Raw genomic sequence first — 20,863 nt, 5'->3', positions numbered from 1 at the left:
GAATTTCAGACTACGCTTTTGTAAATGAGTTACAATTTTTAGCTTGGCTGCTTTGTGCATTAGGTACCTGTTTGAAAGACTTCACACAGATTCTCTTGATATCTACTGAAGCTGTCATGTCTGTGATGTTATGGAAATGTCTTTAGAGTGATTAGAAGAACTACACTTCTATGAAATGTGTATTTCTTGTTATTGCATTACATTCTGAAAAATGTTGATTGCACTGCGTAATAACATAGTTACTATTGAATTAATTTAAGTATAGTTCTGTGATAGTGACTACAGTTTGAATAGCAATAGTAAGTTATTAGAAATGAAAACATTTGCTGCTGCTTATGAATGTTTTGGCCAAAATCAGTCTCTGATGGAAAATATTTTTGAAAGAAATACACACACTCCTTAGATGGATGTTACAGTCACAGTGCTCAGAAATTGAGATTTCAAGTCCTGTTAGTTCTTGCTCTATTCCATGTTTTTCCAGTTCCACAGAATTTAGAGGTGCTTACCACTTTATTCTTAAAATTTAAAGAATACCTTTTTTTTTTTCAGAACAAAAGCTACTATTATCACCCAAGCCTTTCTAAAAGGCTTCTTTTCATATTTGAAAAACTTGCTAAGTCAAATTGTTAAATTGTTTTGATTGTGTTTAAAAGGCAGAAGCTTAAACAAACATGCTGGTTGGGTCTTAAAGAAGAAATTCTGATGTTACTGCAGCTCAACCTTATTACAGAAACATACTCTGTTCTGTGAATAGTGAACTATGGCTGACCATGGCTAAACAACATTTTGACAAGTAAGCCTGCTCGATGGGTTTCTTGGCTTCCTTGGGCAGTTTTTATAACCCACGTTTTAAACAAAGCATCTTCTTGGGTGTTTCATATGAAGAATACTTGTTAAAATCAGCTATGTTTCCTCTGCATGTGAGCAAACCAGCTATTTTTATCTGTTGGAACAGTATCTTCAGGTGTGAATTGAGATCAACTCTATGACTAGAAATTTTGATCACTTGGCTCTTTATAAGTTTAAGTTTATTTAAACTGAAGTTTAATTTTAGAATGGTTCTGTTTGTACTATGGTGTTAACCTTTGCATAGTTGAGCCTCAACTGTTTATGGTGGAATATAGAAAAAAAAAATTGAGTGACGCCATCCAAAATGCTTAGGAACAAGAAAGCTTCTGAAAAATTAAGTAAGGTGGAGAACCGTCCTTTACTGTGGTACATTGTGGAAACAATGGAGGAAAAGTTTGTCTTGTGTTCAGTTGAAGGTCAGGTCTTAAAAGTTGCTTATTTAGGTAGCGGTAGTGTTTTACTAGAAATGCCCATTTATCAGTACAATTTTACTTGTGGAAAAATAACCGTGTTGATACTAGTGATTAAATTCACTAAGTATGAAATTGTACTGTAATTAGTTTTAAAAAAAAAAAACCTAATTGAGCAGCTCTAATCACAAGCTATCAAGCCATGTAATTTTTTTTATGCCTGTTTGGAGACTATCTGCCTTTAATTGTCATAAAAAGATTGATCAAAAATTAAAAGCAATACTCCTATAAGTATTTCTGTGTCTATAGTGAAGGACACTTAGTGGTATCACATAGAAATTTTTGTCCAGTGTAAATGTCTTCAGATTAGTACTTTTATTTCCATTACTAAACTGCTCATTTTTAGCCAACCCTTTCATTTTTCATTGCGGAGCAAAATCCAAAAAAGAGGCATGCCATTTTGTCCAGCAGAATTGTCTGACTTCTGTGCTCATGGTGAATCTTGACCTTTGGTATTAACTTCTTCCACTTAGCTGTGGACGGTTTTTATATTCGGATTTTGAGTGGGAGTAATTGAAGAGAAAACTGACAGAAGATAATTCAGGAATACGATTTGATGACAGCATTTTTTCTGACCTGTTTATGAACTCACTTATTGTTAAAAACAAAAGGCTTAATTCTCAACTTGTGTTCAGCATAGCTAAAATAAAGCTAATTGATCTTCAGTAATGCTAGCTGCTATTGGGCATTTAAAATTTAAATCTTCCATATAGGATCACTAGTCAGAAGTGGCTAGCACTGTTGGCAGGCTCTTTTACAGAGGACAGTCAGCACCACCATGTGGCAAAATCCTTCCACTACTTCAGGTTTGGGTTTTTTTTTTGGATACTAAGAGAGACTGGAAGGGAATGCCAACCAGTTCAGGTTTTTTGTTCATATCTCCTTCAAATGTTCCAAAGCAGGAAGACAATTCTGCCCTGGATAATGCCTTTTTTTTTTTCTTTTGCAGAGGTATATCTCTATGATCTGTTTACTTCCAAGTGTACTTGTGAAACAAAATTGGTGTTTTCCCATTTTGCAGTTGGAGGGCTGACACTCAACGGCTGCAGAGCTTGTGCAAAGGAAGTCAGTCATAGAGCCGGCAGTTCAGGCACTTAGCTGGGATGGAGCTGAAGCAGATTTCCAATTCTACCCCCAAATCCATAACAGATGTAAACATTTTACATTAGACCAATGCTTAATTAAAAGCAGTCATAGGAGGGGAGGATGGGAAGAATCAAAACTGAAGGTCAGTCTCTCCATCCCAGTTTACCATTTACTGCCCTGTAAGGGCAGTAACTGTAAAGGACTGTAACTCCTTACTGTACCCTAACAATAGTCTTTTAAATCATCTGTACTTTATACATGCCTGACTGAGCTGTAGCATAGTTTTACAAGGAAAAGTAGAAGGTATTCTCTGGATATCCCACAGGGTGTGATTAGGGAACATGGGTTGAAGACTATTCAACTAACATTTGTGAAGCAGCTAGAATTTTTCAGTGTCCCATATGTTATATGTCAGCTTGTCTGGGCAGAATTCAATTAGGTCATGCAGTCATTGAACAATAAATTTAACTTTTTTTGTTGTTGTTTGATCAGCCATACTTAGTTTGTATCTTGAATTTGTAGGAAGGTAGACTTTATCTAAAGTAAATTCAGTTATTCAGATAAATATTCATTTTTTCCCCTTTTTTCCATAGATAAATTATGCTGCTTGTGGGTACGGAAGAAGTCCAGTTACAACAAAATAAAACAAACCCCTACCTTTTTAAGTGGAGATAAGGTGAATTCACAGAAAACAGAAAGCACTAGCAGTACAGAGAGATTCTTGGTTCCTAGCTGTCATTTTTAGTGTAATAAAGTGAATCCATAATTTCTTACTACTTTTTCATGTCAATAGAAAGACGTTTTGCTTGCTTTAACATAATGTTTTTTAAGTTCAGGTAAGTAGGTAGTGTGTTTTGATAAGGTATCACTTAAGATACTTGCATATCTATTTTTCACTTTGATCTTCAAAGAAAGTATTTCTGACAGCAGTTGCTTTCTAATTTATTAGCATTGTAAGAATTCTAGACAACATGCATTTTTAAAATGTTATGGTGACTTATTTTGTCAGATGAAAAGGGAGCTTTGGATCAGAAGCCTTTGAAGCCACAAGCTCCTCAAGTACCACCCAAGAAGCCTATTCCTCCAAGCAAGACTAATAGCTTACTGAGAGCAGGGCTTCTGCACCCAAAACGTCCAGATAAACCTGTTTTGCCATCATCTGTGTCCAAGTCAGTATAACTTAAATTTTATACCCTAAGTATATTTTATTTGGTTTGTTGTTCGATCTTCCTTCATGGATGAGGTGGGAAGAAACCTATGTTTTAAGGGTGAAAATGACGCAAAGATAAGTTTTGCCCTATACCTACCAGTGTCTTGGTTCTCCAAGTCTTTATCAGTGTGAACTTACAACTTTTTAATTCTTTGAGACATTGGATCCATCTCAGAGTAGATAGTACAGCATAACTAACCGTGGGGCAGATGAAGTTACAAATCTGTGGGCTGCTTTGCTTTTGGCCTTCCCCATAAGAAAGAAGTTGTAGCCACAGTAGCAGTAAGGTGTAAAAGAATCCGTGGACATGGCACTTGAGAATTATTGTGTTGGAAAAAAACGGAATATTTGAGCTGCATCAATGTTCAATGTTTCAGCACTTTATATAGAGCAAGATAGATGGAAAGGAAGAGTTTAGCACAATCAGTACCTGTGCTAAAGGTACTCAGTATTGCTCATGTGTTCTTCTGGGGAAGAAAGCACCTATTACAGAACCACATCCAGTCTGTATGCTCTGTCTTGAGTATTCTCAGTGGAGCTACTGGACAAGTAGGGAGGGTAATAGCAAGTAATTGCTCACTATTTCTTAGATCCACTTTTAAAAATGTTTCTTTCTCATGAGTTTGAGACAATTATTTATGGTGTTTCACTAAGACTCATTTTGCATCAATACAGTCCCTCACATACAGTTTTTCTTTCAAAGTATTTGCTAGATCCTTGCCCAAAACTGTAAATAAACTGCTGATGGGTAACTGTCCCTTTTGGGTGTTTAGTTGACTTGAAAGAACCACAAGAAAGTAAGGTCATGAGGCACTTTGCCTTGTACAAATAAAGGAGCAGACGGCTGCTACATCAAAGAGCTTGCACCTTAAACACCTTCAAAGATACAGGGTGGCAGCAAGCATTTGTCGAGGTTTATCTTTTTTTTTTTTTTTTTTTACGGCAGATCCTGTATAGCTGAACCACAGGGAAGAATATCTAAAGGGAGAAAAGGCTGAGCAGGAGGGCAGTCAGGAAAGGGAGGGTGGGTAAGGCACACACTTTGGACAGTTGACTCCAACAGGGATCAGCTGCCTCTGATCCCACCCCGCACAGCCCTGGGAACACTGGATGCCTGACTGAAGAGTTAGACCATTGCCACATTACTTCTGTTTAGGTTTTCAGTGTGCCATTTTGTTATATCACTTGCTATTTTGGAGAGTTTCCCAAGTAAAGATTTATTTATTTATTTATTAGCCACAAGTTGTCATCTCCTTCATTTTAGAAAATAATTATGGCCATAAAGGGATACACATGTGCAGTTTAAATAGAGGTCTGTAGTAAACTGTGGTCGTTTAATAATTGAAAACTTTAAATCCTAGGGGTATTTAAATGTTTAAATATCAGAAAGTTTAACATTCTTCTAGGAAGATAAGGCTGCTATCTCTTTTTCTACTGCAATAAAACTTCCAAATAAATCATCTGGGAGGTGAGTTAATGACAGGGACACATTGAAGCTGACAACTAGTCCATTTATATACTTTATATATGGCATGTACAGGACAATGAGGTGATCAGGCCCAGTCAGCATGGGTTTATGAAAGGCAGGTCCTGCTTGACTAACCTGATCTTCTATGACAAGGTGACCCACTTAGTGGAGGAGGGAAAGGCTGTGGATGTCATCTACCTAGACCTTAGTAAAGCCTTTGACACCATTTCCCCCAGCATTCTCCTGGAGAAACTGGCTGCTCATGGCTTGGGTGGGTGTACTCTTTGCTGGGGAAAAAACTGGCTGGATGGCTGGGCCCAAAGAGTTGTGGTGAATGGAGTTAAATCCAGTCGGTGACCAGTCACAAGTGGTGTTCCCCAGGGCTCGGTGTTGGGGCCAGTTCTGCTTAGTATCTTTTATCTATGATCTGGATGAGGGGATTGAGTGCACCCTCAGTAGAGTTCACAGAGGACACCAAGTTGGGCAGGAGTGTTGATCTGCTGGGGGGTAGGAAGGCTCTACAGAAGGATCTGGACAAGCTGGATCGATGGGCTGAGGCCAATTGTATGAGGTTCAACAAGGCCAAGTGCTGGGTCCTGCACCTGGGTCACAACAACCCCCTGGAACACTACAGGCTTGGGGAAGAGTGGCTGGAAAGCTGCCCGGTGGAAAAGGACCTGGGGGTGCTGGTGGACAGCCAGCGGAATATGAGCCAGCAGTGTGCCCAGGTGGCCAAGAAGGCCAACAGCATCCTGGCCTGTATCAGAAATAGCATGGCCAGCAGGAGCAGGGAAGTGATCGCCCCCCTGTACTCGGCACTGGTGAGGCCGCACCTCGAGTCCTGTGTTCGGTTTTGGGCCCCTCACTACAAGAAAGACATTGAGATGCTGGAGCGTGTCCAGAGAAGGGCAACGAAGCTGGTGAAGGGTCCGGAGCACAAGTCTTATGAGGAGCAGCTGAGGGACCTGGGGCTGTTCAGCCTGGAGAAAAGGAGGCTGAGGGGAGACCTGATCGCTCTCTACAACTACCTGAAAGGAGGTTGTAGCCAGGTGGGGGTCGGTCTCTTCTCCCAGGTAACAAGCGATAGGACGAGAGGAGATGGCCTCAAGTTGCACCAGGGGAGGTTTAGATTGGATTGTTAGGAAAACTTTCTTCAGCGAAAGGGTTGTCAAGCACTGGAACAGGCTGCCCAGGGAAGTGGTGGAGTCACCATCCCTGGAGGTGTTTAAAAGACGTGTAGATGTGGTGCTTAGGGACATGGTTTAGTGGTGGCCTTGGCAGTGTTAGGTTAACGGTTGGACTCGATGATCTTAAAGGTCTTTTCCAACCTAAATGGTTCTGTGATTCTATTTTTATGCTGTGGCATAAATGATAGCAAGAATTGTAAAGGAAAATGTAATGTGTTCTCTGTTTTGTTTATTTGTTTTGGTGGGGTTTTTTTGTTTGTTTGGTTTGTTTTGGTTTTGGGTTTTTTTTTTTTTTTTTTTTTTTTGTCCCTGGATGATGTTACCAGACATGCAAAGAATGCGTGGTAGAATAAAAGCCATATATACGAGGTACTTTATTCTATACCCAGAAAGAAATAACTTGTTCTTGGTAGTGTTTTTCTTTACAAGAAGATTTTGATGTCAAGGACTCTGACTATTTTTCTGAGTATTTCAGGAGATATTACTGAAGGTGCTATTTAGCTCTTTTTGTTTTCTGTTGCTCTGAAGTGTAATATTTTATATTTAAGTGCCAAAGTATGCACTGTAGTAGAAGTTTTGGATTATTTTTACAAGAGGATTGTACATGTTTGACAACTCTGCAAGAGCTGGAACGGAAGAATTGGCTTTTGTAGGACTAGAATTGCTCTTCAAAAGACTTTATTTTAAGCAAGGCTGTAGAAAATGATTAAATCTACTGAAATTTTTCAATTTACCTGTAATTCGTGGTATGTTTCAGTTGTAAACTGTTTATTGACTAGGTATGTCTTGTCTTCTTTTTTCTTACTACAGACCTAATGGAGAAGTTGTTTCTCTTCGACCGAAATCTGAAGTTGAGCCAGTAGCAAAACCAAAGTTAGATTCTGAACCATTACCACTTAGACCAAAATCAGTAGAGGTAGATTCACTTGTGGTAAAGAGCTCTAAAGAATCAGGTAAGAAAAGAATAAAACATTCTTTTTGGTCTTTCTGTTTGGATTGCAGTATTTTACAAGGTTAGATTAAGCTTTTTAAGTAGTTTACTCAAAATTCCATAGAGTGTGATTATGCCTGTTCAGTAGAAAGTATATATTTTTTTTTTTTTTTTTTTAGAACTGCTGTAGGTAACTGAAGGTTAAGAGTCAGCAAGCAGTAAACAGATGTCAATAAGCTATTTGGAAGCAGTTAATGAGCGCTGTGTTGTAGTAGATGACAGGAAGGGAGAAACATAGGTAATGGTTTGTTCTTCTAATTTGAAAGCATGTTTTTTTGCTGCCACTTTTATCTTGTGTTTTTATGAAATTGTTTTCCTTACTGACTGGTTCTGTTTGTTCTGCTCTTGCATTTCAGATAACTTTTGCTTTCCTGGCTAACTTGGGTATTTTTAGTAATGCCATTACCTTCAGCATTCTGTGATTAAGTTCATAGCTATTTTAGATTATGACTTTATCATATGTTACATTTGGGCCAGCATGGAGCATTGTACACTGGAATTTCATACTTACGGCTTTGCTTAATGCAACTCGAGCCAAACGTGGCATCTCTTTAAATCTAAATTTGTCCAGCCAAAACCTTGATACTGGTTAAAGCACCCACATTGATGATCAGGCTCTCTGAGCTATTATAAAGTTACCTTTTGTCCTTTACAGACAGCACAACTGATTTCAGGCCTCTGTGTGCCTCTTAGGCAGAGATCGTCTGCTGTGGGTGTATTTTTTTTTTAAACTCCAAAATATTTTTATTGTATGATTAACCACTGCAGAAAAAGCTTTAGTGAATTGCACCTGCAGTGTTTGGCTTGCATATCTCAAATGCAACCTTTCATCTCAGAGAAAGTTTTAGAAATAATACATTTTGAAATAATGTAACTTTTATATATATAAAAGTTAGGCTAATTACGATATTCAGGTTATAGAATAGTTGGTCCTAAAGTGTAATAAATTGATCTAGGAGATAAAAATAATGCATTAAGAAACTGAAGCAGTTTATGAATAGAAAAGAGTACTGTTGATTTTTCCATTAAGCATTTTAAAATGTGCTTCTAAGCTTAAATGCTTTGTATGGGGAAAGATTAGTTTATGTATGTTTTAAATACAGAAGTTACATTTTTCTGAGCCACAAAAAGCTGGACTTCAGCAGGTATTAAAATATCCTGGAAATATTACAAATATTAATAGTGTTACTCTAAAGTATTTATAAGTTCTTTTTTTATTCCCCAGTAAAATGTATGCATATGCTGCGATATGCCTTGTCTTAAAGGGTTTGAATTGGCAGTTTAACTATTGCCTCTATTTAAAGATGAGTTTGAATGAGGGTACGGAAGAAACACTTTCCGGCAAATGTAAGCTGAGAGATGAAAGAGCGATGCACAACCTAGCCTTAAAAATGTAAGCCTTGTCCTACTACTCAGATGTTTATCTCTAGGACTGTGCTAGATGTGTTACTGTGTAGCATAGTATCATTTATCCGCAGGAAAAAGCTCCCCATGAAAGCAGGTGGAAGGTCTTTTTTCTTTAGGTGCAATTATCTTGCTACTCTGGTTATTAAAAGATATCAACATAGTAGCTGTGATATTAGGTATTCACATATACATAAACCCCCCAATTTTGTACAGATTTAGGGAAAAAAAATCTATTAATTCTGACTTGCTAACATAAGATTTTTACAGGCTTATGGAGAGATTCAAGATTTCAATACCTGTACGGGGCAGGGGACAGGGGTTCATGACAAGCAAGTGGGTGAGGTCTGTTCAGTGGTCCTCGTCTGGTGCAGAGCAAGCAAAGGAGGGTCAGGCACTCCGTGTGGGGATGCAGCACTGACAGTGTCAAGGAGCTGCTATTTAAGGAAAGTTTCAGAAATCCTCTGTTATGTGAAAGTGCCCTTGTTTAAAGCGATCTGCATGAGTCACTTGTAGTTTTACTACTCTTGTGAAAATAGACTAGTCCAAACTCCTGCCAGTAAAATGTAATGCATCTCTTGCTTTATGTCTCTGTATGCATTCTGCTGCTAAAGACAGAATGCTCCGTGCAGCAACTAAGGCTATATAAAGCTCCAAACATGTTGGGTCCTTACTAAACAATCTCAAACTTTGTATCTTACAAGCATTGGAATAGATGCTAAACCACGGGGGGAAGTGTATGGCTGCGGCTGGCAACTGCATTACCAGTCTTTCTTCTTCCCCTGCCCCTCCATCCCGCCTGCCTTTAGACTGAGGTCCTGAAGTGAATGAATTTTTAGAAGACCAATTTCTATAAGTATGGGTCTTTTGTTTTGCAACTTAGTTTGACCATGAAGTGTGGTGTAGGTTGAGCCACTTTCAATTTAGCCTGAGGAGAAGCCATAAATATTCTGCATCTATAGAAAAAAGCCAACACACTCCATATCAAAGTTAGGCCCCCAGCCATCAGATAAGGACAGATACTCAAAAGCATTCAGAAACATCAATCATGTTGAAATACCTTCTCTTGAAGCTTTATTTGAAAAATTGCATAAATATTTCTCTGTTCAACTAGAATTAAAGTACTGTAAAAGACTAAAGCTGTAATACTAGCATGCTGAACATGTAAAGCGATTCTGTTTCTTCTACAAATGTTTCTTTTTCCTGCTTTGTAAAATAATTTTTTTGTTCAGAATCTTTTTCTAGACATTCCTCTCCTTGACTTTTCTTTCCAGATTTTGTTTCCTATCCTGTTTGCCATGTTTCCCTTCTTACGTGTCAGGAAATTACCCTACCCTTCTCCATTTTGGTAAGATAACAATCTATAAGGAAATCCAAATGCTTTATGCCATACACATAGCCTCTTCTTAACGTCATAAGAGTAATTTTGAGTTGCAGTTATGGATGCTAAAATTTTTGGGTTTCGATTTAAAATGCTTTTTTTGTTTGTTTGAATGCCTGTTTTGCTTAGCTGTTAAAGAAGTTGTTACTTTAAGTATACTTCTCAATTAGGAACTTGTGGGGATAAAAAAAAAGGAAAACCTTTACAGTCCAGCTATAGATAAGCCAAACCTAGTGTTTATAGTGAAATTTGTACAATACTTATACCACTTCTGGTGTATGTAGGTTGAATGGCTTTATCCTTCTGTACACACAAATTATGCAGTTATGAAGCCTTTAGGCACTGAATCCACTAGTGTTGGCTATTTAGTATCATGAGTCTTGTAAAATAGTGTTTTTGAAAGTTACGTATTAGGCATGTGCTCAATTGTAGCAAATACCTTACTATTGCTTGACTGCAAGTTTAAATATTCTGAAGCTTATATCTGTGCCCTAAATTTTTGGGGTGCAATCTCAGCAAGATGAGTAATAGGAAAAAGGGCTGCCATCTTCTTTTACTCTGCAGATTAATGTGAGGTCCTGTCTTCTAAAATATTGGATACGTTTCACTTCTGTCATGGGTTTTTAAACCCCAGTCACATGAGATGTTGGAACGATAATTTCTTTAGACATCCCTTCAGCTTTGCTTCTTTTTGTGAAGGCTTTTAAAGACAAACTGCTATGAGTACACTTGAAGCATTCACAAATTTTAACAAAACCTCTCACCTAATTGTATCTGTTAAAGCTTCTAATAGTTCTGTTATGGATCCATGGTGAGCTTGCAGAAGAGATATTTCTAGTAGTCTGTCCTAAGTAACTGTTTAAACTTGATTCATCTTTCTAGAAAGAAAGGTGCTCTTGCTCAGCCTTAAAATCATTTTTTGACTCAAATTATCCCCACATGTATAATGTTGCTCTTTTGGCACTACCATGGGATTTCATTTAACAACTGTCTACAGGCTGTCTGTAAGAAAGTTAATTGATAAATCATTTTATTGGTTGAAATTGTGAAGTTTCAGTGGGTTTCATCAGTATCTCTATTGGTTTCAGTGGGGCCAGGCTTTCTTCTAAAATAAATAAGAATGCTGTTTAAAAAGAAAACAAACAAACAAAACCACCACCACAAACACAAACCCTGATCTCCACCAGGCTGTGCTTTAATTTCTTCCCTATACCAAAGCAACAAGATGAAAAGGTTACAAGAAAAATGCAAGTACAATCAGAATTTCCTCTGACTGTAAGGTGCTGTTAATATTTTAATGCTGAGCAATTGTCTCAGATGTAGCAATTTCCTTTAGAAGCTCTTAACAAATAGGACCCTCCCCGTCCCCCCCTCCCCCCAGCTTTAGTGTCATCCCACCATCTATATTGAAATCATATACAATTCAAGACTGTAGCAGTCTTCATCTTCAAGGCTTGTCAAATACTGTGGGTTTTTTTCAGATGTACACATTATTCTTAATATGCCTGATGTTTACTTTGTTCGTGGACACAGAGCTGGCATTACAATCATAATAGCAACTCAATTTTCAATTCTTATTTAAATTTACTGCCAAATGATTTGTCATTTCTGCAGAATGACAAAAGGAGGGTCGTTTAAAGGCAAAAATTACCGAGATGGGGGAAAGGGCATATATATTTTTTTTTCTGCTTTCTTTTTACCTTTTTAATAATACCTAACTAACGTAAATCCTGATTTACATTTTGGCATGGATTAGTGCTCTGGGGTTGAGTAAAAAACGTGTTGGTCACTGTTGCTTGACTTCTAATAAGTTAAATATTTTATTGGCACAGACTACAGCAGAAATAACTTCATAGTTATTTAATTCTCCCTCATCCTCTTTTCCGTCAGCTGCTTGCCATTCATCACTTCTGTTTCTTCCTTCTTTGTTTCCCCCCCCCCCCGCTTTTTTACATTGCAGATATGATTACATGTTTACAAAAGACTGTATTTATGTTCTCTTTAATAAAATTAAAAAGCAGCAAAACTGATTGGTAACAGATACTGTTATAAAAGCTTGCATTTCAACAAGGCAACAGATGATGAAATATGTTCAGGGATGTCCAGAAGTTGCGAATATCTTAGGGACTTCAAGGATAGTAACACAGAATAGAAGACAATAAAATCAGTTAAAACATTCAGTGGAAAACTTAGTTTCTACAGGTATAAATTAGCTTTGACAATGTGTGATTAAAACTCTGATTAATCAGATGATTTTGAGTCATCCATCCAAACATGAAAGTGGTATCAGTAGTCTGACTCAGTGTTCTTAGGGCTTTTTTGCTATATGACCTCCTTCTATAGCTTTAAAATGAATGAGAAAATAGGGAAAGAACTATCATAGCTGCTATTTGATAAATCATAATGTCATGTAAAAATCAGAGGTTGCAAAACCACCACCTCCCTGCCCAACAAACCCCAGTCCTTGAATGTTACTTTTGGTGCCCATAGTAAATGCTGTGTGGTATTTTAGTTAAACATTTAGAGTACCTAGAAATAAGTCTAACGAACTTGTGTTGTAAAAACATATATAATACCTATGATCTTATGTCAGTGCTTAAACAAAAAACCTTCTCATTGCAAATCTGTTGACAGGTAAGTATTATTATTTTTGTGGAGAAACAGTTAAGAAGTCCAGTTGTTAACTAGGTGAACTACTTATGTTGTTAGATTAGATATGTTCTGTTCTTCCTATTAATGTTAATCTTCCTATTAATAGGCAGCCTTTTTCCTAAGGTTGCCTCCTCCCATAGGATGTAAAGAATTTCTGCTGATCTAGGAGAGAGTATACCAAGAGCTATGAGCGTAAAGAGACTAATGAACAGAGAGATCTGTATGATATAATAAAGTATGAGAATGGAGTTTTGAAATGATTTATGACAGACTTTATGAAGTTGTGTATTTTATTTAGACAAAACACTGCATATGAAAAAACTACCCTGCACAGAAATATTTGCAGTTAATGTCGTCTTAACTTATTTCACCAACCTGTGAAGATGTACTTTACCATGCTGCTTTTATTTTTGTCTTAGTCACTAAACTTGGGGTTTCATGCTTTTCATGCAAGTTATATGCTCTCTTAAACAGTTGAATATGGCACCTCTCAAGAAAAGTCATAAATATGTTCTTTTCCAGATAATTGTTAGGTCTGGTTTTGCTGCCATGTTACTACAGCATTTCTGTTGAGAACTTGTATTTAATTGCTAGTTGAATTAACTCTTAATTATTTTTTTTAAGGTGGAAAATGTGGTTTCCCATATATGCCAAATTTGTGTAGTTGTTTCATATGGCTCGTGTTGTATATACTGAAAATCTTTCAAACAATAAGAATTCTGATAAATTACATATTTATTTTTTGTCTTGAGGAAAAAAAGTGATAAAAGAGAATGCAGCAAAACCTTCTGGTCTTGATGGTGGTCTATGTTTTCATTTTTTTTCTAGATCTGTTAAGCTTTGATGATGTAATAGCTACCTCAGATAATCTATCACACCCTACTGCAAACCGACCCAAGATGCCTGGTAGGAGGCTGCCTTCACGTTTCAATAACAGCAGTCCTGTGAGTATATTGGGTGTTTTTTCCTAGTAGTGAACTAACTTCCCAGGAAACAGGGTTGCACTGGGAAACAGTTTGATGAACCATTTATCTGAGGGCAAAATGCTGTAGAGGTTCAGTTCCTATAGACTCTGTCTACAGGAACATCCATTCCCCGGAGGGAAGCGTATGTAAGAGAAACAACGTGACTGCGTTGCAGCTGAAGAAGTCTTTCTGTTCTCTGGGGTATTACTGCAGTAAGTACTTAGCTCTTCTAGCGTCACTGATGATGAAATAGGTGGTGTGCATACACACAACTCTGTCTTTAGTGCTTTGCAGGCCTAACAATGTATAGTCTTTGGCCACAACAGATTTGTAATTTAATTTTGCTGTAATGCGGGACTTGTGATCTCGTGTGCTAAGACACGATATTGTCAGACCATGGGAACCAGATGGTGCAGAGTCCCTGAAAACAAATTGTATCATCGGATGTTGTGTAGTTCAGTCATGCCAGTTACCATCTACAGTTACTATCTACAGTCACTGCTGGTTACTGTTTATGTTTTATGAAAGTACCTACAGGCTCCCAAAAGCATCAAGGACTTGTTTCGTTAAGTACTGCAGAGATGCTTGAGAATCCTGCCCAAGATTTCTATGGTTGATGTAAATTCAGCTGAATGAGTATGGTGAGGAAGGGAAGTTCTGACTGGCAGGGAAAGAAAACCATGGTAGTCTAGCAATTTAAGTTTGGGTGTTTGGGTTTTGTGTTTTTTTTTTTTTTTTCTGTTGCATTTTTAGAAACATATGACAGTTCTTTTTTTACTTACTTTTTTATTTATTTATTTTTTCAAATTCTGAAAACCTTTTTATTTTTGATGAATGGTTTACCAGGCAAGTCAAAATGTGAGTCCAGAAAAAAATTTGAAGGTGCAGAAAGAAGAAGAAAGTGCCAAACCAAAGCCAGTTGAAACAAAAAAGGTACGATACCAAGGAGCTAGACAAGTACCAGGCAGCTAGGTTCATCTTGCTTGCATTTCCAGTTTAGATCAATGCAACCACCTAAATGCAAATGATTGTATTTAAATGCAAGTGAGCCATGTCATTTAGTATAAAGTTCATACTAGAAATTCTACTATAAAGTTCATTATACTAAAATATAAAGTTCATCAGTTCTGATGGGAGCTATTGTTTCAGGTAGCATAAAACTATGGTATAATTTCCCAAATAAGCTTCATGGCTGCTCATCCTGTAGTCTTCTGACAGAGCAACTGAGCAAAGCAGAAAGGTGCAGAAAAGATTGTTTATAATGAACCTATGGGCCCCATTAAATCACGTTGTGTTTTTTTTGTTTTGGTTTGGTTTTGAGAGAACTGCAGTGTGAGCACTTTTTTTAGTGACTACAGGAACCTCAGGGAAAATGCTTAATAAAGAGCTGTATAAAATAACTGCATCTCATATACTACAGTAGTCCATTTGAACTGGACATTGTTTTTTGCCTTTTGGGTAGACAATTAAGGAAGTTGTGCACATGTAGCTCCCATAACAGTACAACCTCTATGCTGTAAGTAGTCGGTATGATTTCATTTCTCAGCTTTCCACTGATGTATTTTTTTAGCCATCTGCATTCAGTCCACCAATTCCATCTTCATCGCAGAGACCAAGTTCTGTTATACTCAACTTTTTTCCTGGAGACATCCAACTTAAAGGAGAAACAGATGATGAAAAAATTTCTGTGGAAGAGCTCAGGACTCAGATTAATGATTTGATGGGTTTAGTAGACGTACTGAAGAAAGAACATGGGTAAATATTTTCCTTCTCAATCTCAAAGGGTTACACAGACATCTCCCAAATGTCTTTAATGCCAAACTTCTTTAAAATAAAAAAGAAGGAAAAAAATGCTATTCTGTATTAATATTAATTCAGAAGTTCTTTCTTTAGAAGTTGATCCAACTAGATGTCCTAAATACATACAGATTTGATGTCAGAGTATTTTTGGAATTTGTACACACTTTTCTTTCCTACTTTGCACTCCTGCATGCATTACAGCTTTTTGAAAATACTTCTTAAACAGTTAGTACTTTCACTGTAAGGAAAAATATATAATTTTTGTGGTATTTAGTGTAAGTACATGTGCTGGCCTTGTGTAACACTGTGAACAAGTAATTGCAGTATTGACATGACTAGTAGTGGGGAAAGATATTACTGAGCTTTTCAAATTGGTGATCGTGGCGGCCCAGTCATCTGTGTGCCTGTGGGTAGGGTTGTGTTTGGAGAATGATGTAGAAGAAAAATGTAATTGGTGTTTGAGTAAACATAGTAAAGACCAATCTGCAGGAAATTTACCTTTTCTGGTTTTATTTTTACAGCACAGACATTCATTTTGGTACTTGTTAAGTGATGACTAGTGCTAACCAAACCAGCTTTTAGATTGACCTCTTGAGAGGTTATAGAGCATCAGGATCAGTTGGTCTCCAAAGCAAACTAGTAAATTCTGAGTTCTGGAGATTAATGAACTAGTTCTTCAGTGACTTGATGATAATTCTTAGCGCTTTCATGCCTGAACATAGTTATGAAATAAAACATATTTTAGGAACATTTTAATCTAAGGAATTTCTATTCTCTATGTAGAAGTTGCCAGGTTATCTTGGTTTAAATTCAACTCCTTCAAGTAAAATAACAGTAGAAATTTTAAAGTAGCCTACTTAAAATTGTGATTATAAGTTAGGGGTAAGTGCACAGTGATAGGGAAGAAGTATTGAGAGTTGTTGGAAGCTTGTGGTGCACTAGCTTTGAGTACCAGTTCACTAGTGGGCGTGTACTTATATGGAAGTTTTATTTATAAGGTATAGCATCAGACAGTTGTTACAGGAATTTCTCTTGTAAAATTTAAACAAGACCCATGCTGCCTGTTCTCAGTAATGTGAAACTTGCATTTCTGATATCTTTACTTTTAGGAGAGAACTGGAAAAACTAAAGAAGGATTTGGAAGAAGAGAAGCTGTTACGAAGTAAACTGGAGGTAATATTAGCAATTTGAGTGGGCGTGAAGTTTAGAAGTCTGTAGGCAGTTCTGGTATTTGATGCCACAAGAATGTCTTAATGAGCCTGCTCAATTTTTTTTTTTGATTGCTGTGTTACTGTGTGGTTGAATGAATGCCTCAGGAGGCCTTTGGATGTATATAGAAGATTCACAGTTCATACAGTTGAGCTTACTTTATCTGGAAAATTTTTAACATAATGTATTTTTAACAATATGTATGGGTGTTGGAATGCGAGTTCAGTTTAGTGTTGCTGGATTCTGCTCTTTGCTCTGCTATGTTCCAAGGGAGAAGATTAATACTTTGCTTTTGGAAGATTGAAGGACAGATTTACTTTATGTAATCAAAAGAAAAACAGGGCAAAAGTAAACTTTCCTAATTTTTTGATGAACTGTTTAAATATTAAGTGAATAATTTGCCAAAAGAATGGAATGCATCTGAAAAATTTCCTTATGAATGAATGCTACTCCTCTCAATTTACTGATGAAGAAGGCTACCTGCATTATAATATGATGCCATTAAGTAGTTAATAGGATGAGCTCATTGTAGAAAACTATTTCAGTCTGGTACAAAAGGGCATTTTATTTGTGAAATAGTACTTCTTATTGACTACAAAGCTACTGTGGAAATTTGAGAAGTTCTGGTGAGTCGCCTTTTTAATGCGTCTCTAAAGTAATCAATGAAGTTGCCTTAAATATGCACTGGGGATGAAGAGGAGGTAAATTCCATCTATCCTCTAAATCCATTTGAAGAAATACAAATTAATCATGGCACGGTATTTTGCATGAAGGCTGCTTTAGGAAGTTAGTCCGAGGTGATGATGCAGCGTTACATGTGGACATGTCAAGTGATTCTACAATCTAGCTTTGACTGCTTTATTCAAAGTGAGTTTATCCAATAAGACGTACCAGAACTATAGGCAAATTTTTGATGAATTTAAATTCTTGTTTGTTTAGCCATACAGTAGTATGAAATCAGCTGTAAATATCAAGCTGTCAAATGCTTCTGTGTTAAGATTTTTTTTTACTTAAGTGTCTTTGAAATATAAAGGTTATAATATTGGTGAAAGCTCTGAAGACTTTAGATTATTGCTACTTTAATACTGATTCTCTTTCTTTTCAAAATGTCCATTTTCCAGCTTGAAATAGAAAAATTGAAGAAAGCAGTGATGTCTACATGAGACAGTTATGGACTCAATGTTTTTAACTCACCAGGAATTCAAAGCTGAACACAAGGAGAACTGACTCTTATTTCATAATAATAATGGATGCTGGTGTTCTACAGTCTTAAAGGAAAAAATATAGTAAAAAAAGGAATATAGTCTTTTATTCAGAGAGATAAGAAAACAAAAAAGACTAATGGTGTAATTTTTTTGCCAATATAAAAGAGGCCTTATTTCTTACTGTGCTGGAATTGCAGACCTTATTTTTAGGTTTGCTTGAAAATACTACTGAATCTGTATAGAAAGGAGAGGGAATTCTTAATAGATTTTTATTGAATACCTGTAGCTTAATTTTTAAAGAGATCTATACTATAAATAGGGTGATCTATCTTTACAACTAATCTGTAAAATAGTCTATTGGGAGGGGTGTAATAACTGTATCGTAATTGTAGTCACTACTTTTTCCCTAGACGCAAAAGGGAATATATGATTTTTGTATAATTTTGGCAGTCTTACCCAGGGTTATGCTGTTGTGCCTGTCTGCAGTGAGAATATTAATAACATGCTGTTTATAAGTTGAGTAATGAGATAGGGATTTTTTAATGCAACGAAGCAGGTGAAACTCCTATGCATTGTAGTAAGAACGAATGATCTAATCTGAGTAGTTTAGCAGAATGTTTTGTCACTTGCACTATTGGATTAAAAAGGGATTTGGGACTGAATCATGAAGCTATGACAAAATTAACTTTTAAAACCACAAAATGCAAGAAAAACAGAAACAAGGCTACAATCCAGTCTTAACCTGTTGTGCCTAAAATGTTACAGCATACAGCATGAAAAAGTAAACCTTAAGTCACAAAATCTGTGCTTCTGTGTATTTAAACTGAAGTCATCAATCTTTCTAGTGGTTAAATATGCATCTTGATCCGTTTTTACGATAGTCAGGTTTTGTTTATAATATGTCTCTAAATAAATCCCTTTGGAAATTTGATACTCTCAAAAGGTCTCAATATTTATATATTTATGCCATAAACTTTCTCAGTATATTGTGTATCTCTAAATTTAATAACTTCTTTGTATTTTAATGAGTGATTGGAACAATTGCTTTGACAGCATTGTGCTGGTGTCCAAGATGGCATCTTTCACATTTTATGGAAAACAGTTGAAATCTTGTGGATTGCCATTATCTTTAACCCCTGAGCTCAACACAGTGCACCAGAATAATATCCAAGTAATATGTAAAGTGGTGGGAGACAATGTTATTTATTGCTGTGTTAATTTGATCAAACAATTAAGAAACTTACAGCTCAGAAAGCCAGTCAAATGCATTACTTTTGTTAATAATCACCATATCTCCTTTTGGTTTACTAGAATTTAAATGACAAAAACATGCCACGTAGTTTGGCAACTTTACCAGTAAGAGAAGTAATTAAGCTTCTATTCATGGGAATAGTAATAAATATAGTCATTTAGTGTGTCACTTGAGCAAGTGACCGGGAAGTGTTGCTTCTTGAGAGTATACATTTTCTACAGTTGATGCATCATAAATACAAACATCAAAAGGTCAGTTGGAGGATGTTTGTCAATTGCTGATTTATATTGTTCATAAAATTTGGTTAATATACTATGAGGTATTAGGGAATATTTGCTAGTCACGTTGCTAATAAGCTGATTAAATATTAATGCTTTTAATTGCCTAGATGCATCACAAATGAAGACTTGAGCCAGATCTTTATATTGAGGAATAATGTGCAGCAGTAATGCCTCTCATCAGACACTAAACTCTTCCTTAGAATTCATATCTCTAAGTCAGGTGACGAAAAGCAAGAATTGAGCCTAATGGAATAGCCAATTTTGTTATACAAGCTCTCACTGTGATTAGAGCATGAAACAAATTTTGGAATGGATTGCTCTACAGAAATTGTGTCTGCATGTAAGCTTGTAGCAGATGAACAGAACAAGACAATCGGTTAAAACCACAAATGAAATGTGTTTGTTGTTTAATGGCCTTTGCTCGCTATAGCAATAAATGACCCAAGTGCAATGACATGACTTAATAAAACCCTCCTTTAAAAGTCGCTGCTATTGAGTATTTTTAGCCATAAGAAAGTTGCCCCGATATATCTCTGTCTTGTCTTCAGCTAGTGTTACGTACTAGAGTGGAGGGGGAGAGGGTAATGGTTTTGAAGACATTCCACAGTACAAGTTCCTAAAAGCAGTATGCTTCACTGACTTGTTTACCGGTGCTGTAAAATGATGCATGCTATCCAATCTCAGCAAATAAAATAAGTTTAAAAACCTGTTGAAATGTCTGCTCAGTTCTGTTCAGGAATGTTTCATATGCCATTAAATTCTTTGCAGGAGGGGTTTGGGGGGTGGGAGTGAAGTGTATTGTTATTTATATGGTCTGCCTTTGAGGCTTTCAGATTTTAATTTACTCACTGGGATGCTCTGGTTCCTGAATCCCAGGATGGCTTAGGATCCAGACAGTTGGAAATCTTACTGGTTTAATTTGCAAATGTAACTGGGAATCTTACCAGCATCTCTTTATTCCCTTTTTTTTTTATATTTAATTTCTTGTTGGTCCATATTGAACTGACCTTATTGTGCATCTTCAGAGCCTTTTTTAAGATCCCCGTTGCCAGTCAGTAACATGGATAAATGCATGTTTGAATCACTTCTTAAATATATAGTGAAGAACTGAAGACTGAGAGCATGGCATGTTTAAAAGGGGTATGGATGAGGGAGAAGGCAGATGAAGAACGGAACAACAGAAGGGCATTTATCAACTGCAAGGTTTTTATTCAATCTTTGTAACTTTCTCTAAAAAACTTTTGTTTGCATACAAGGTACAGTTTAAAAAAAAAAATAAAATTACGGGTCTACTTATTTTTTTTAATTTACTTAAACAATCACCAGCCAGATAACATTTTTCATTAATGTTGCTTCAGGGGAATTAAGTTTCTGATGATACCTGTAATGTATTGTAAGGTTTGACTTTGGGTTGTGTAGCAAAGTATCTGTTGAACTTTTAAATAAATACCTT

At 36.5% G+C, this 20,863-nt stretch overlaps 2 protein-coding genes across 3 annotated transcripts in view; one reads left to right on the top strand and one right to left on the bottom strand.

Annotated features, from left to right (window-relative positions):
- Window positions 1-20,125, top strand: part of CD2AP (CD2 associated protein) — an 84,412-nt gene extending 64,287 nt beyond the window's left edge. The window contains exons 12-18 of the mRNA XM_049818452.1: window positions 3,415-3,574; window positions 7,081-7,223; window positions 13,527-13,642; window positions 14,510-14,596; window positions 15,234-15,418; window positions 16,573-16,636; window positions 17,794-20,125. Coding sequence (XP_049674409.1) covers window positions 3,415-3,574; window positions 7,081-7,223; window positions 13,527-13,642; window positions 14,510-14,596; window positions 15,234-15,418; window positions 16,573-16,636; window positions 17,794-17,835 — 797 coding nt within the window. The 3' untranslated portion in view covers window positions 17,836-20,125. The remainder of the gene's footprint in view (window positions 1-3,414; window positions 3,575-7,080; window positions 7,224-13,526; window positions 13,643-14,509; window positions 14,597-15,233; window positions 15,419-16,572; window positions 16,637-17,793) is intronic.
- The window catches only part of TNFRSF21 (TNF receptor superfamily member 21), a 1,117,265-nt gene that overhangs the window by 154,979 nt on the left and 941,423 nt on the right, over window positions 1-20,863 (bottom strand). The gene's annotated exons all lie outside the window — the stretch shown is intronic.

The sequence above is a fragment of the Accipiter gentilis genome, chromosome 16 (genome assembly GCF_929443795.1).
Source record: "Accipiter gentilis chromosome 16, bAccGen1.1, whole genome shotgun sequence".
Taxonomy (NCBI): domain Eukaryota; kingdom Metazoa; phylum Chordata; class Aves; order Accipitriformes; family Accipitridae; genus Astur; species Astur gentilis.
This window is presented reverse-complemented; position numbering and strand designations above follow the sequence as displayed.